Here is a 16363-nt window from a genome sequence, read left to right on the forward strand (position 1 = left end):
GCACACACACACACACACACACACACACACACACACACACACACACACACACGGTTTGTTCATGTTAGGCAAATGCTCTACTAAGGGAACTACAGCCCCGTTTCCTTCCAGATGGTTCTGATGGTGCTGAAGTTAGCCATGACCTAAGACAACAGGCAGCTTCAGGCTGGAAGAGGGGTATGGGAGAAGCCTTAAAGTTCAGGAGGCGGTTCAGTCACCTGTGATGTGAGTAAGGCTTGCTGGTACACACACACACACACACACACACACACACACACACACACACACACACACCCCTTGCAGACTTTCAAAGCAGTTCCCATGGTAAATCTCTCTGGTCTCGGTGTAGGGAGGGACACAAATGGAAGCGAAGAGGTGATTAAGAATGAACTGTTCTTATCAGGTGACATCCTGTACCCCCTAGTCTTTGTCCCTTGTCCCTTCTGAGGGTCCCTGAGGGTTCCTTCAGAGGCCAGAGAAGCCGAGTCATTGCCCAGTTGAGACCAAGCACACCGCTCCACAGAAGCTGAGGTGACTTGTGTGCCAGGGTTTCAGAGTAAGTGCTAAGACCTTGCTGTGCACGGGCTGGCCCGCTGGGGAAGGTGGAGGGTCAGCAGACAAAGCTTAGGCCAGCTCACACCATCCCAGGGTATGAAATGCTGCTTAGATGGAGAATTCCCCTTGGCCCTTTCCCAGGGCTGAGTCCTATGTCCAGCCTTCCTCCTGACCCCTGTCTCTCTGATATAGACTGTGGCGCCCAGGCTGTGGCCCACTTGGGTCATCACTGCAGTGGCATCCTCCCCCACCACAGCCCCCCATCCCAAAGGATCTTGATGTTAAATTCTTGCCCCTGAGACTTGTTGGAGACATGGGGAGGAGGGAGCCTCATGCTCAGATCTGGTTTCACTGCTGCTGCTGCTGCTGGTTCGGTGGCTGGCTGCCATGGGCTGAGCCGCCAGCTGTGCTATATAAGACACTGGACTGCTGGGGAGGTGAAGAAGTCTTGGACCCCCAGCGAAGAGTCTTGTTCAGGACACGGTGAGCTCCAACCCCAATCTCTCCCCCAACCTCTGTGTCTACCTGGCTCTGCTCCTACCCCATCCCTAGATACCTCATTGTTCTTTCTTTGCTGGCTGACCACACACACACACACACACACACACACACAGATGTCTCTTTCTGTTTCATTCTTCTCATTATCCAAAGTCTTCCCTCAGCACTGCCTACCTGAAGTCACAATGCCCCCAAGTGGCTCCATCTTGGTCTCTATACCTTTTCCCTCTGTGGCCAGCCACTGTGCGCTGTCCGGGAACTCCAGGGAACATCCGCTGGGGAGCCTGAGAGCCAGGCCTCTTCAGAGGAAATGGTGGGCTGTAGAGAGCCTCTCTGCTGGCTGCCAGATGGGAAATGGCTTTTCCACAAGGTGCCTCGGGCCACCCTGGCCTCTTCCACAGATTTAGAGCTGGCTCTGGCTGTTTCTGTCTGCTCAGAGCCCTGGAGCTTGGAGTAGCCTGAACCAACTGGTACAGCGGTCTCAGGGTTAGCAGTCTTTGCTGTGGATTTGTTTGTTTCCTCAGACATCCAAAAATTCAAGGGATCTTTTTCTTCCAGAAAACAGACAGCTTCTCTTTCCTTCTGCACCGGACTTAGTGATCAAAGGTAACTTTTATGTATGTATTTATTTATTTTTATTTTATTTTAAGATAGAATCTTGCTCTTGCTGGGTAGCCAAGGCTATCCTGTAACACACTATAATAGCCCAGGCTGGCCTCCAGCTCACAGCAATCTACCCTACCTCAGTCTCCCACGGGCTGATATTGCACTTGGGATCCTACTCAGATGAGGGAACAAATTATTAGGTTAGATTCTGGTTGGTCCTAACTCTGGGGGAGAAAAATACCCAGCTGAGGAGGAGTCTGGGCCACTCATGTCCACCCCATGGTTCTTTAACATTGTTTCTGGGCATGTTTTCTTCTCCCTACTTCTGTAGCCCTAACTTCACGCTCCCAGTTACTGGGAGCCCTGGGTTCTCACTACACACCCACTGAGTTCTCTTTAGCTGGCTCCTGACTACGAGTTCCTAGCCAGGTTGCAAATAAATAGGCCAGAATGGGCTCCAGCTGTGGTCCGTGCACATCTGGGAATGTCGTCTTCTTCTTGGAGGTGGCTTGGTGAAGCATTGGTGGCTTTCAGCCTGCCTGCTTGCCTGCCCACCCTAAGGAGGGCTCAGTCTTCCTGGGACCAGGATGTGTAGCCACCTATGCAAAGCTGTGAGCCACATTAAAGGGCAGCAACACAAAAGCCTGGGGCTTGAAGGTGATAAGTTACCCAGCGGCTGCTGGAAGCAAGCCTCTTACTCTCCAGGAACCTCCTTATCTCTTTCCTCCCTTGTGGCCTGTCTGCCGGGGAACCTGGCAGGTTTAGAATCTGGGTCCTGCTTGTTTGGATTCAGATCCTCAATTTCTACATCCCCCAAGCAGCTCAGTTTGGCAGTTCAAGCAGATGTCCTTCCGTGAGACTCTTCCCTTCATCCTGGACTGGAGCTGTAAGAGATGTGACCCGGGTTTGGGATGTAGCTCAGTTGATAGCCTGCTTGCCGAGCTTGAAGGAAGCCCTGCACTTCATCTCTGGCATCACATAAAGTCAGTGTACAAACCTGTAGTCTCCGCACTCAGAAGATGGAGGCGGGAGAATCAAAAGTTCAAGGTTATCCTTGTGTACAGAGTGTATTTGAGGCTAGCCTGGGCTACAGAGGACTATGTCTCAGAAGTGATTCAGGAGTGTGGGACATGATACACTTTGCTTCTTTGCAGATCATCGACTCTATGAAACATTCCTGGGGAGCCACAGGTCCAACTTTGTGAAGCAGCGTCACTTGTCTGTGACATTTATACGGGGCCTGAGGGAGAGATGGCAGCTACCAAGACCTGGGTACTCTCTTTCCTGGTCCTTGAAGTCACCACCGTGCTGGGTATGTATGTACCAAGTCTCTGCTTGCTCCTAAAGCTTCTACTTGCCACGGTGAATTCAATTTCTGTTCTGGCACCCAATTATCTATGTGTCAGCCTGGACTGAAGACTTGAGGCTGTTTGATAGTTTGTACCCCTTTCTCACTTCAAATCTGAGATCTTTCTTTCTATTAAGATTCATAGAACAGAATCAAACAAGCAAGGTGAAGTCACTCTTGGGGAGGAAGAAAAAAGTTAGGAAAAGTTCTGCCCCTGTTCACTAAATTTAGCTCTGAGCTTCCTGGTAGCCAAAGCAAAAAGGGAGTCACAAGGGAACCATGGTGTTCCCAGAAGCAGATTTGAGGTTCGCCTGTTTTCAGTTGCATGAAAATTCTTCTGGCAAGAAAACTCTGTTTCCTGTATACCCCAGAGCCAGGTTTGATGAACACACCAGACGCCCTTCTGGTTTTCTTGCCCTCTGCTCCGATACTCTGGTGACCCAAAGATCAGGGAGAAGGTGCCTGCTGCAGCTACTGACTACCTGAGTTGCTGCACCCCTTTGGAGATCTCTCACTCTCCCATCTCGCCTGCCTGCCTTCCCTCATTTCTAATTATACTGCTAAAGCAGAGTGCTCCCAACCCTCTTCTAAAGCTGCGTGCCCCGCAGGCTCCTGGCCACCGCAGCGGGAACAAAGGCAGCCCCTCCCCCCACCCCCACAGCGCCAGCCCTGTGTGTGCCCGCCTCCTGCCCGGCCCTTTCCACCTTGGCAGCTGCTGTTGGTGTAGATGATTAACATTCAGCCATCTGAGGGGAAATCAGATTAGGTTGATTAAACGGGCTCCCATCACCCCAATTAAGGAGCACAGAGAATTCTGACTTGGCTCCTTGCCTGGGAGTTAATTGCCTTTCAAGGCTTTTGCTCTGTTCTCCCTTCTCCTGCTTCTGGAGTCTTCGTGCCAGCTACATGTAGAGAAGGGCTGGAGAATGCTCACCCCGTCCTCATCCTCAGCTCGGAACAATGAAGACCACAGCCCAGTTAGTGTACCCAGTCCTTTATGGGATGGTGGATCTCAGTGCCAACCAATCACGGGAAAGGGACGTCCACTCTTTGCCAGGCACTGAGCTAGAGCTTGCTAACATTTACCCAGTGTTCCGAGGCGGTGGTCCTTTACCTTCCTAATGCTGCAACCCTTTAACATAGTTCCTCATGTTATGGTGACCCCCCCCAACCATACAATGATTTTTGTAGCTACCTCATAACTGTAATTTTGCTACTGTTACGAATTGTGATGTAAATATCAGATATGCAGGATATCTGATCTGTAAAACTCCAAAAGGGTTGTAACTCATAGGTTGAGAAATGCTATACTAAGTATTTTTATGAACAAACTCTTACCGTCTTCTTTTTATGGGAGAGTAGGCAGAGCCACGTGGGTTAAACAGCCTGCCCAGGTTGGTTAGGAAGTGGCAGAATACACAGCTCTCCAGAGAGTCGCTGGTGTCTCATTTCATCGGACCCCCAGGCCAACAGCACCCTATGAAGGGGAAATGTGTGTTTCTACTTTATAGGAAAGGAAGATAAGGCTCCATCCAGACATCCAGACTCTCTAGCAGAAATCTCAACCTACTAGCTGCCTGAAGTATCTGATGACTCCATTTAAAATTATTAATGTAATTAATGGGTTTCATTATGTCATTTTCACACATGTGAATATCTTACTCAAATTAATTTCTCTGGTCCCCCTTCCATTCCTGCTGATCCCTCTTTTTTCCTTTCCTTTATTCTTTTATTTTTTGGGATGGGGTCTCGTTATGTAGCCTAGTTGGCTGGTCTTGAGAGATCCTCCTCCCTCTGTCTCCTAAGTTTAGGCATTAAAGACATCTTTCTTTCTTTAAAGATTTATTTATTATATATAAGTACACTGTAGCTGTCATCAGACACACCAGAAGAGGGCATCAGATCTCATTACAGATGGTTGTGAGCCACCATGTGGTTGCTGGGATTTGAACTCAGGACCTCTGGAAGAGCAGTCAGTGCTCTTAACCACTGAGCCATCTCTTCTCCAGTCCTTCCTCCCCCCCCCCTCTTTCTTAGGCAGAGTTTCGTGTAGCTTAGACTGGCCTGGAACTTACTATGTAGCAAAGGCTATCCTTGCACCTCTGACCTTCTAGCCTATAGCTCCAAGATGCTAAGATTACACACGTTGTGCCACCAAGTCTAGCTAGCTGCTCATCCATTTCTAAAACAACTGAAAAGGGAATTACCATTTGTCAAGCATGCCAGCCCCAGTGTGTTTATGGGAAACAGGCTGAGAAATGAAGCCTTTGGAGGTTTCACAGCAGTGAGTGGCAGAGTGGGGGCTTGGACCCGTGCCTAGGGTTCATGCTACATCCACTCCTCCTGACCTTCCTCCACATCTTCAAGCCCTGTGAGCCCTGGCTTCTCTTTTTCTGTCCTACAGGGAGACAGATGATGCTTACCCAGTCATCGAGAAGAGTCCAGCCTGTGAAGAGGACCCCTAAGATCCTCACCAAGCCTGTTAACTCCCAGGAGAGTGAGTCTCCACTAGAGCAGGGAGGGTTGGGACGGGGTCTTTGCTGAGCTTGCCTAGTAAGTCTCTGAAGCCTGGGTAGGATATTAGGATTTCCTGGAAGCTTCATTTTAACAAGACACTTGGCTGTTCTCTCCAGATAGACTAGAAGAAAGCTCAGAGTCAGGCCTGATGTGTTCCAGAAATGGAGTGTTTACATGCTGGAGCTGGTGGGGTAGAAAAGGGTTGATGAGGGTGTAGAAATAGCACAGGAGTCTCACCAACGCCCTGAGAGCTTTTTGTGCCAGGGAATGCTGTGGCCCAAACCACATGGGAAAAGCTTACCCCATGCACAGTGTTAGAGAGGGAGGACTAGAGTGGGAGAAAAGAGAGATTACACAGAAACTCACTGCCCTGGTCCACCAGGCTGAGGAGAGCTGGAATGGAGGGGTCCACATTGTGACACAGAGAAAGGATTGGAGAGTTGCTGGAGAAATAAGGGGCGGGGTTGGGGTGGGAAGTGGAGATTGAGCAGAAGCAGGAGGACTCCCAGGGATGCATCAGGAAAGGACAGCTGGAGTTCACCAGTTATTCAGGGATGGTGCCTCCTCAACCTGGCTCTGTCCCTCAGGTCCTGGAGAGTGGACGGCTTGGTTTAACATCGACCACCCAGGTGGGCAGGGTGACTATGAGCGACTGGATGCCATTCGATTCTACTACGGGGAGCGCGTGTGCGCCCGTCCCCTCCGGCTAGAGGCTCGGACCACTGACTGGATGCCTGCGGGCAGCACTGGCCAGGTGGTCCATGGCAGTCCCCGTGAGGGCTTCTGGTGCCTCAACAAGGAACAGAGACCAGGCCAGAACTGTTCCAATTACACAGTGCGCTTCCTCTGCCCACCAGGTGAGTCTGCAAGGCTGAAGGCAGCCCCTGCCTCTCTGCACAGCACATACCTGCAAACATTCTCAGCCCCTTTAGTGAGGTAAGATCCCCAGAGCTGCTCCAGTCAACTGGTTGTGTTGAGTTCTGGTGACTCAGTAGGGAAGACAGTGCTCAGAGTCTTAGCTTCCGGGCTTTGAGTCTCTACCTTACTGTGTGCCACTGTTATTTTTGTGGTTCCCAGGACCTTATGATAGGCAAGCCCTCTACTACACAGAGACATCTCAGGCTCCTACCATTTTATTATTATTTTAAATAATGAGATAGGGTTTCTCTAAATTGCCCAGGCCGGTCTTAAACTTGTGACTTTGCTGCCTCTGTCTCAAGTAACTGGTATTACAAATATGTGAAGCCAAGCCCAGTGCAACTGTACTCCTATAGCCCAGGCTGGCCTTGGGCTTCCTGTGTAATCTTGGATGACCTTGAACTCAGATTCTCCTTCTGCCACCTGCCCCCTTCCCCAAGTGCTGGAATTCTAGGAAGGTGCCTCCACACCCACAGGCTGGGGCTCCAACCAAGAGCTTTATGAGTGTCAGGCAAGCATTCTGGGAGCTACATTCCCCAGCCTCTGCCCTCCTCCTTCTCCTCCCTACGTAGCCTTAGCTGGCCTGGAAATCATTATGTAGTCCTTGCTATCCTTGAAATGCTGACTCTCCTGCCTCTCCCCAGAATGTTGGGATTACAGTCCTGTGCCTCCATGCAGACTGATCCTGAAGCCACGATCCTCCTGTTTGTCCTGGAGGTTGCTGCTTCTGAATTGAGACAGGGTTTCTCTGTGTAGCCCTGGCTGTCCTGGAACTCACCTAGGCTAGCCTCCAACTCAGAAATCCGCCTACCTGCCTACTGAGTGCTGGGGTGAAAGAGGAGTGCCACCCCTGCCTGCCTGCTACTGGCCTCTTACCTGTGAGACAGGTGCAACAATGTATCTTCGGAGTTTAAAGTTAAACAAAAAAAAATTGTTTTGTTTTACGTTTTTTTCTAGACAAGGTTTTTTTCTGTGTAACAGCTGGTACCATCTTTTTGTAGAACAGGCTGACCTTTGAACTCACAGAGGTCTGCCTGCCTCTTATTTTCTTTGTTTGTTTGTTTAAATTTTGATATAAAGTCTCACTTTAGTTTAGGCTTACCTCAAATTTACTATGCAGTTTAAGCTAGCCCCTATAATCCATCTGCCTCGGTCTCCAAGTTCTGGGAATACAGGTGTGTCCTTCTATTCATAATGGGATTTTGATGAGGATTATGTAAGGCAGTGAAGGAAGCAGGTGAGCCCAGGTTAGCTAAGTGTCAACTGCTGCTACAATCTGTGTGTGCAAGATGCTTGTGTGTGCAAGATGCTTGTGTGTGCAAGATGCTTGTGTGTGCAAGATGCTTGTGTGTGCAAGATGCTTGTGTGTGCAAGATGCTGGCTGCCCTCATTATTTGGCCCTGACAGTTGATCTTTGAGGCATTGCCATCTCCACAGGATACATGCAGCTCAGAGAAGACACTTTTGTCCACTAGATACACCGCTAGGTGCTTGCTACACGGGGATTTGAACCATGCCCATGTTTTTGAATCCATGTTCTTTAAATCCTACTCCATCCATGCATCAAATAGTGCAGATATTAAGTGACCAGCTGCAGGCCTGCATTCTGGATGGGCGCCCAGCCCCTGGGGCTCTACCTGTCCATATAGATTAATGTGGCAGGACCAGGTTCCTTTGATGGTTTTATGCTGCCGAGGAGCCCAGCTGGTTTCAACAGCAAGGGCTGACCCTCCTTTTTACACACAGGCTGTAGAAGCGAGGTGAGGAGGTAGGCAAAAGGAGGTCTGACTATTATTATTAGGTCATTGTAAACTACAGGCCCTGAATTCCCAGGGAGCCTGTCTCCAGGGAGAATATAGTTGTTGTTTTCACTCATGGAAGACAGTGGGCTGCCAACAATGTAGGTCCTACAAGCAGTGCTGGGACACCAAAAAAAAAAACAAAACCAAAACCCTTTCACCCATAGGCTGCTTTTGTGCAAGCTTTAGGGCCATTGCTTCAAGACTTCCTTGTTAGAAAAAAATTGTTGCAGGGCCAAGGTGTAGCTCAGTTTGTCAAGTGCTGGCTTAGCATCCACAAAGCAGCAGGTTTCATCTCCAGCAACATGTCCGCAACTAGACATGCGGTAGTGTCTCCTTATAGTGACGGTCCTCAGAAGATAGAGGCAGGGGGATCAGACGTTGGAGGCTAGCCTCAGTTAAAGAGACTGTCTCAAAATTATTTTTACTTGATTGCAATACATATAAATATCCCTGATATTTATCAATAGGTACCTTGTGCTCCCTCACCAGAGAAGATACAGCCTTGAGGTCAGACTTCCTGACCCAGTCCCCTGGGGGAGAAGGTGACCTCTGCTGATCTCATCTTGTAGGGTCCTTGCGGCGAGATACAGAGCATATCTGGAGTTCCTGGTCTCCCTGGAGCGCGTGCTCAGCCGCCTGTGGTCACACCGGGGTCCAGACCCGTACCCGCACCTGCTTGGCACAGACAGTGTCACTATGTAATGAAGCCACCGAGGAGGGACAGCTCTGCATGAGCCAGGCCTGCACAGGTATCTCCCTCCCTCTGGGCACTGAGCTTCCGTGGTAGGCGGGATTGAAGCGGCCTACATAATGGGCTTGAGGACCAGCGTGAGACTGAGTTGCCTGTTCGATCACTGAGCCCTAACCAGGCATCGCGTCTGTTCTGATGGGAGACAGGACAGCTAAGAACACAGTCAATGATCACAGCTTAAGAAATCAACTGAGAAGTGGTAGGGAAAGCCTTTAATCCTAGTACTTGGGAGGCAGAGGCAGACAGGTTGGAAGCCAGCCTGGTCTACAAAGTGAGTTGCAGGACAGCCAGGGCTACACAGAGAAACCCTGTCTTGAAACGTCCACCACGGGGGTTGGAGAGATGGCTCAGCAGTTAAGAGCACTGATTGTTCTACCAGAGGTCCTGAGTTCAGTTCCCAGCAACCACATGGTGGCTCACAACCATCTGTAATAAGATCTGATGCCCTCTTCTGGTGTGTCTGAAGACAACTACAGTGTACTCACATGCATAAAATAAGTAAATATGTATTTTTTAAAAAACATCCACCACTCCCCCCACCCCAGAAAAAGAAGAAAGAAAGAAAAAAAGAAATCAGGAAGTTGCTTAGAGGGTGTTTCCGGGGCTCAGTCTGAAGGACAACTAGGAATTAGGTGTACAGGCAGGTAAGGAAGGGTTAAGAGAGAACCAAGGAAGAAACGAAGCATGTGTGAGAGAACATCCAGACTGGGACAGAGGATAGGACGGGTCAGAATCCGTAAAGTCCTGCTGATGTGGCTCCTTGTCTCACAGCTTGTGACCTGACTTGCACCATGGGCCAGGTAAATGCTGACTGTGATGCCTGCATGTGCCAGGACTTCATGCTTCACGGGGCCATCTCCCTCCCTGGAGGTGGCCCAGCTCCAGGGGCCACTGTCTACCTGCTGGCTAAGGCACCAAAGATGCTGACCCAAACAGACAGCAGCGGAAGGTTCCGAGTTCCTGGCTTGTGTCCTGATGGCAAAACCGTCCTGAAAGTCACCAAGAGCAAGTTTGCCCCAATTATGATCACAGTGCCCAAGACTAGCCTGAAGTCAGCCACCATCAACGCAGAGTTTGTGAGGGCAGGTGATGACATGCGTGGTGGGGACGAGGGGTTACCATGTTGAGGGTTTCTTTACCAGCTCAAGTGTAAAACCCCAGTGTAAAAACCCAAAATCTTTGCCATGACCCATAGGCCTTCTATCCTCTGGCTTTCCCCAATTTCCCTTCTTCATTCCTGCTATGCAGAATCAATTTATTATAGCCACAATGGCTTTGTCTGTTTCTCAAAGAGAGACATACCCCTGCCTCAGAGCTTTTGCACTTACTGTGTGTACTTAGTGTTCTTCTAGATGTTGGTAGGTCCAGTACCCAAATGCAGTAGGACTTCCCTGACCTATTGTCTGAAATAGTCAATTACCACAAAGGTCATAGAGGATTCTGGGAAGCACAGAAATGGTGCAGAAGTTATCAAAAGATTCTGCTGGAGCACAAGACCGTGAATTGCACTAGTGAAGCAATGAGTTCTGTCCTTTGTAGCACTTGGAGTGTGGCTGGCAAGAGGTCCTCTGCATTCTCCGTTAGCCCATCCAGATACTACCAGAGAAGTTTATGGGATAGGTCCCAGATGGGGAGGTGGAGGAGGGAAATCCACTGGGGATCAGTTCCTTTGGGTCTGAGGGGACCACTGGAGATAGGCGGGGAATGGGATAAAGCCATACATTTGAAATACCATCAAAGACCCCGAGGAATCAGGGCTCTCTAGAACCTGACACAAATTAAGAAAACCAAACACTTCTCTTTTATCTTCTCTCCCAGAGACTCCATACATTGTAATGAACCCTGAGACGAAAGCACGTCGGGCTGGGCAGAGTGTCTCTCTGTGCTGCAAGGCCACAGGGAAACCTAGTCCAGACAAGTACTTCTGGTGTGTATTCTGCCAGCTACCTTGCCCAGAGCTTGCTTGCCTTGTGTCTAGACGAAACAGTAGAATGACTGATAGACTGAGGTGCATATAGGCTGCTGGCGCGAAGCCTGAATGGTGGCACTTACAAGTGGGAACCCAGGCAGGTCTGAGGCTGCCCAGACAACCAGCCAGCCCTCTTCTACTTCAAAGCTCAGCTCATTCTCCCAAAATGTCCCTTGACTTTACTGTCCTAATACGCATGCTTTTGGACCATGCCACAAGATTTCCCAGTCCTGCTCCCCCATGCAAGAGCAGAATCCCTTGTGCTAGGTGTGAGTTCTTTACCCTTCAATAAGCAGTTACAGCCACCAGGCTTGTTTAGAATGCCATCAGTTCTGGGAGATCACTGCTCTTGTTTTATGGAGCAGGAATTATCATTTGTCTAAAGATTCGCCATCAGTTAAGAGGTGGGGCTGGGGTTTAGAAGCAATTTCCCAACTCCCAGCTAATCAGGGGCTTTCGGGCAAGCGGAGTGAAAGTGAACCGTCTGCAACCCTTGCTTCTCAGCACATCTTCAGATTTACCTCCCCACCCCACATCTTTACAGGTACCACAACAACACATTGCTGGATCCCTCCCTCTATAAACACCAGAGCAAGCTGGTGCTGAGGAACCTGCAGCAGGACCAAGCAGGGGAGTACTTCTGTAAGGCGCAGAGTGATGCTGGGGCTGTGAAGTCCAAGGTCACCCAACTCACTGTCATTGGTAAGCCTGTCTGGGTCCTAAGGGTCCCAGACCTGCAACAGGGCTGGCAGCATCACTGGGCATATGATGTGCATGGTGCCAGGCTCCCTGGGATACCGTGAAGAGCTGTCTTGCTGTCACAGCATCATCATTTGAGGTGTGTGTGTGTGTGTGTGTGTGTGTGTGTGTGTGTGTGTGTACAGAAATGTAAATAAAATTCAAACAAGACAGAAACATGCAGGGGCCTGGGAATGCAACTCAGTTGGTAGAGTACTTATTTAGCAAGAATGAAGCCCTTGGTTCAGTCCCCAGCACTGTGACCTATAAGGGCTGATGGGTAGAGAGGGAGAACCTCAGTGGATTAGTCCTTGACTACTACTGTTATAAAGACAGGTCTTCTCCGTTGAGAAACAATTCTGGGCATTATTCCAGGCTAAGCAGCAAAGTTGAGTCTTTGATTCATAAAGTAGTTGGAGTCTTGAGAGAACTTCTTGTATGGTAGAGGCCATAGGGAGAACACCAGGCTCCCATTTTTTAAACAAGCCTTGTTTGTTTTGTTATTTGTTTTTGTTTTGTTTTGGTTTTGTTTTTTTGTTTTGTTTTGTTTTTGTTTGTTTGTTTTTTTTTTTGAGACATGGTTTCGTTGTGTAGCCTTAGACCAGGCTGGCTTCTTACAGACTTATAGAGCTCCTCCTGTCTCTCTGCCTTATTTGTTTGTTTTTTGAGACAAGGTTTTCTTGTAGCCCAGGTTGACCTCAAACCCACTATGTGGTCAAGAATGACCTTTAATTTATGGTCCTTCTGACTCTACCTCACAACACTAGGATTATAAGCATGTGTCACCATGCCTCGTTAAAACAGGGTTTCTGGGGGCTGGAGAGATGGCTCAGAGGTTAAGAGAACTGGCTACTCTTCCAGGGACCCAAATTCTATTCCTACATGGTGACTTACAACCATTTGCAACTCCAATTCCAGGAGATCCATTTTTATGGCCTCTATGGGTAGGTAGGCCTCTGGCCTCAGTAGGCACCAGACATGCAAATAGTACACAGGCAAACATGCAGGCAAAACACCCATATACACATAAAATAAAAACAAGACCAGCGTTTCTACCTAGCTTCCTGGGATGTGTGGAAACCGCTGAGGGTATAGGGAAGTTGCCAGGCTCTGCAGGACATAGATCAGGAATCTCTCCCTTCTATTACACACCAGCAACACTTCCGAGTCTGCTGATAATCTTGAAAGACCCTCACACACTTGCAAGATTCCTCATTGAGAACTGCTACTCTATGGACCTCAGCAACTAATGTTTCCCTAATAGGATTAGTAATAGTTCTTCCATACCTCAGGGTTGCAGATATATAAGTCATTTGATAGCTGTAGAAAGGGGTGTGTGTGTGGCTCAGTAGAGCAATTATCTAGCATACACAAGGCCCTGGTTCAACCCCCAACAGCAGCAGCAACAGTAGCAGCAGCAGCACCATCACACACACACACACACACACACACACACACACACACACACACACGCACACAAATTGTCTTGGAGGCACACACTTGTTGTTGGAGATTGAACTCAGGTCCTCTGGAAGGCCAGACCCAGTGTCTCTAACCGCTGAACCGTCTCACCAGCCTGAGGCACACACTGGCAATCCCAGTATTTGAAAGGTAGAAGCAAGAGGATCATGAATTCAAGATCATTCTAGGCTCAAGTTTAAAGCCAGCCTGGGCCATTCGAGACCCTCTCTCAACAAAACAAAAACAAGTAGAGAGAGGGGAAGGGAGGGAGGGAGAGAGCGTGAGAGAAAGCGAGAGAGAGAGAGAGAGAGAGAGAGAGAGAGAGAGAGAGAGAGAGAGCCCATTAAGTTGAAGTATTCTGTGTAAGGCATAAACTTACGTTTGAACGTCCGCACCATTTCTTCTTTAGCACACGATGAGGCTCCTTGCAACCCAACCCCAGAGAGCTACCTTATCCGGCTGCCCCATGATTGCTTCCAGAATGCCACCAACTCCTTCTACTATGATGTAGGCCGCTGCCCCATCAAGACCTGTGCAGGGCAGCAAGACAATGGAATCCGGTGCCAAGATGCCGTGGAGAACTGCTGTGGTATTTCCAGAACAGAGGAGAGGGAGATCCAGTGCAGTGGGTACACACTGCCCACCAAGGTGGCCATGGAGTGCAGCTGCCAACGATGTGCAGAGACACGGAGCATCGTTCGGGGCCGGGTCACTGCTGCTGACGATGGGGAGCCCATGCGCTTTGGCCACGTGTACATGGGGAATAACCGTGTGAGCATGACTGGCTACAAAGGCACATTCACCCTCCACGTCCCCCAGGACACGGAGAGGCTGGTGCTCACGTTTGTGGACAGGCTGCAGAAATTTGTCAACACTACCAAAGTGCTGCCCTTCAACAAGAAGGGGAGCGCAGTGTTCCACGAGATCAAGATGCTTCGGCAGAAAGAGCCCATCACGTTGGAAGCCACGGAAACCAACATTATCCCCCTGGGAGAGGTGGCTGGTGAGGATCCTGTGGCTGAACTGGAGATTCCACCCAAAAGTTTCTATAAGCAGAATGGGGAGCCCTTCACGGGAAAAGTAAAGGCCAGTGTGACCTTCCTGGATCCTCGGAATATCTCTACGGCCACAGCCACCCAAAGTGACCTGAACTTCATTAATGATGAAGGAGACACCTTTCCCCTTAGAACATACGGGATGTTTTCTGTGGACTTCAGAGATGAGGCCACTTCGGAGTCACTTAATGCTGGCAAGGTGAAGGTCCACCTTGACTCGACCCAGGTCAAAATGCCAGAGCATGTGCGGGCCATGAAACTCTGGTCGCTCAACCCAAACACGGGTCTGTGGGAAGAGGAAGGCGATTTCAAATTTGAAAGCCAGAGGAGGAACAAGAGGGAAGAGAGAACCTTCCTAGTGGGAAATATGGAGATCCGTGAGAGAAGGCTCTTTAACCTGGATGTCCCAGAAAGCAGAAGGTGCTTCATCAAGGTGAGGACTTATCGGAGTGAGAGGTTCCTGCCCAGTGAGCAAATCCAGGGGGTTGTAGTCTCAGTGATCAACCTGGAGCCCAGAACTGGCTTTTCATCTAACCCCAGGGCCTGGGGCCGATTTGACAGTGTCATCACAGGGCCCAATGGAGCCTGCCTGCCTGCCTTCTGTGACGATCAGTCCCCTGATGCCTACTCTGTCTATGTTTTGGCAAGCCTTTCTGGAGAAGAACTAGAGGCAGTTGAGTCTTCTCCTAAATTCAACCCAAATGCAATCGGTGTCCCTCAGCCTTACCTCAACAAACTTAAATACCGTCGGACAGACCATGAGGATCCACGGGTTAAAAAGACGGCTTTCCAAATCAGTATGGCCAAACCAAGGCCCAACTCAGCTGAGGAGAGCAATGGGCCCATCTATGCCTTTGAGAACCTTCGGGCATGCGAGGAGGCACCGCCCAGTGCAGCTCACTTCCGGTTCTATCAGATCGAGGGGGATCGCTATGACTATAACACAGTTCCTTTCAATGAAGATGACCCTATGAGCTGGACTGAAGACTACCTGGCATGGTGGCCCAAGCCAATGGAGTTCAGGGCCTGCTACATTAAGGTAAAGATTGTGGGGCCACTTGAGGTGAATGTACGATCCCGTAACATGGGCGGCACCCACCGGCAGACTGTGGGGAAGCTCTATGGGATCCGGGATGTGAAAAGTACTCGGGACAGAGACCAACCTAATGTCTCATCTGCCTGTCTGGAGTTCAAGTGCAGTGGAATGCTGTATGACCAAGACCGTGTAGACCGCACATTAGTGAAGGTCATCCCCCAGGGCAGCTGCCATCGAGCCAGTGTTAACTCTATGCTGCACGAGTACCTGGTCAACCACCTTCCCCTGGCAGTCAACAATGACACCAGCGAGTATACTATGCTGGCACCCCTGGACCCTCTGGGCCACAATTACGGTATCTATACTGTCACTGACCAGGACCCTGGTACAGCTAAGGAGATTGCGCTTGGCCGGTGCTTTGACGGCACTTCTGATGGCTCCTCCAGAATCATGAAGAGCAACGTGGGAGTCGCCTTGACCTTTAACTGTGCAGAGAGGCAGGTAGGCCGCCAGAGCGCCTTCCAGTACCTCCAAAGCACCCCGGCCCGGTCCCCAGCTACAGGCACTGTCCAAGGAAGAGTACCCGCCATGAGGCAACAACGAGCAAGCAGGGGTGGCCTACGCCGGCGTGGAAGCATGGCCCCTCTGAGATTTTCTGGTGTCGCTCAACAACCTCTGAGCAACTAAGTCTTATGGTTCTTTGTAGTCCTCTCTGTCCACCTCATGAGACAGCCATCGTGAGACTGATGCACACATTGTCACTTGTTAATTTAAACACATCTGGTTTGGTGCAGTTTGCTTCTTTGTGCCTTTACTTCCTGTCTCTGTCTTGTGATACTGATTGGCACAAGGCCCCCAAGATGACAAAACAGAGATCTCCTCTTAGAAAGAAATAAAAGGAATTGGTAAATGCCCGAGGCTTTGTCTGGAAACACTTCCTATTGGATGGTTTTGCCAACCTTCGCGCCAATGATAATCTAATACCGAGGTGCAAGTGAGCAATAAAACATTTTTCTTGTCCGTGTTCACAAGATGTAGGCAGAGCCTCTGTCACAATCCATTATATAAAAATGGTGGCGAATAAGGAAATAAACAATGTTTTTATGTGA

At 49.6% G+C, this 16363-nt stretch overlaps 1 protein-coding gene across 1 annotated transcript; it reads left to right on the top strand.

The window, feature by feature from the left end:
* Positions 1-1608: 1608 nt before the first annotated feature.
* Cilp (cartilage intermediate layer protein) lies at positions 1609-16363 on the top strand. The gene is made up of 9 exons (XM_032910249.1): positions 1609-1659; positions 2814-2971; positions 5412-5504; positions 6112-6381; positions 8814-8993; positions 9767-10081; positions 10814-10922; positions 11509-11666; positions 13573-16363. The coding sequence occupies exons 2-9, from the start codon at positions 2911-2913 to the stop codon at positions 15939-15941; spliced, it is 3555 nt and encodes a 1184-aa protein (XP_032766140.1). The 5' UTR covers positions 1609-1659; positions 2814-2910; the 3' UTR covers positions 15942-16363.

This window comes from Rattus rattus, chromosome 8 (genome assembly GCF_011064425.1).
Source record: "Rattus rattus isolate New Zealand chromosome 8, Rrattus_CSIRO_v1, whole genome shotgun sequence".
In the NCBI taxonomy this organism is placed as follows: Eukaryota; Metazoa; Chordata; class Mammalia; order Rodentia; family Muridae; genus Rattus; species Rattus rattus.

What these genes read in the sequence shown, in the direction of transcription:
- Cilp (XM_032910249.1), top strand. Translation starts at nt 2,911, where the DNA reads ATGGCAGCTACCAAGACCTGGGTACTCTCTTTCCTGGTCCTTGAAGTC. An exon ending in GCGCTTCCTCTGCCCACCAG is followed by an intron (nt 6,382 to 8,813) that starts GTGAGTCTGCAA and finishes CTCATCTTGTAG; the next exon opens with GGTCCTTGCGGCGAGATACA. An exon ending in CACCCAACTCACTGTCATTG is followed by an intron (nt 11,667 to 13,572) that starts GTAAGCCTGTCT and finishes TTTCTTCTTTAG; the next exon opens with CACACGATGAGGCTCCTTGC.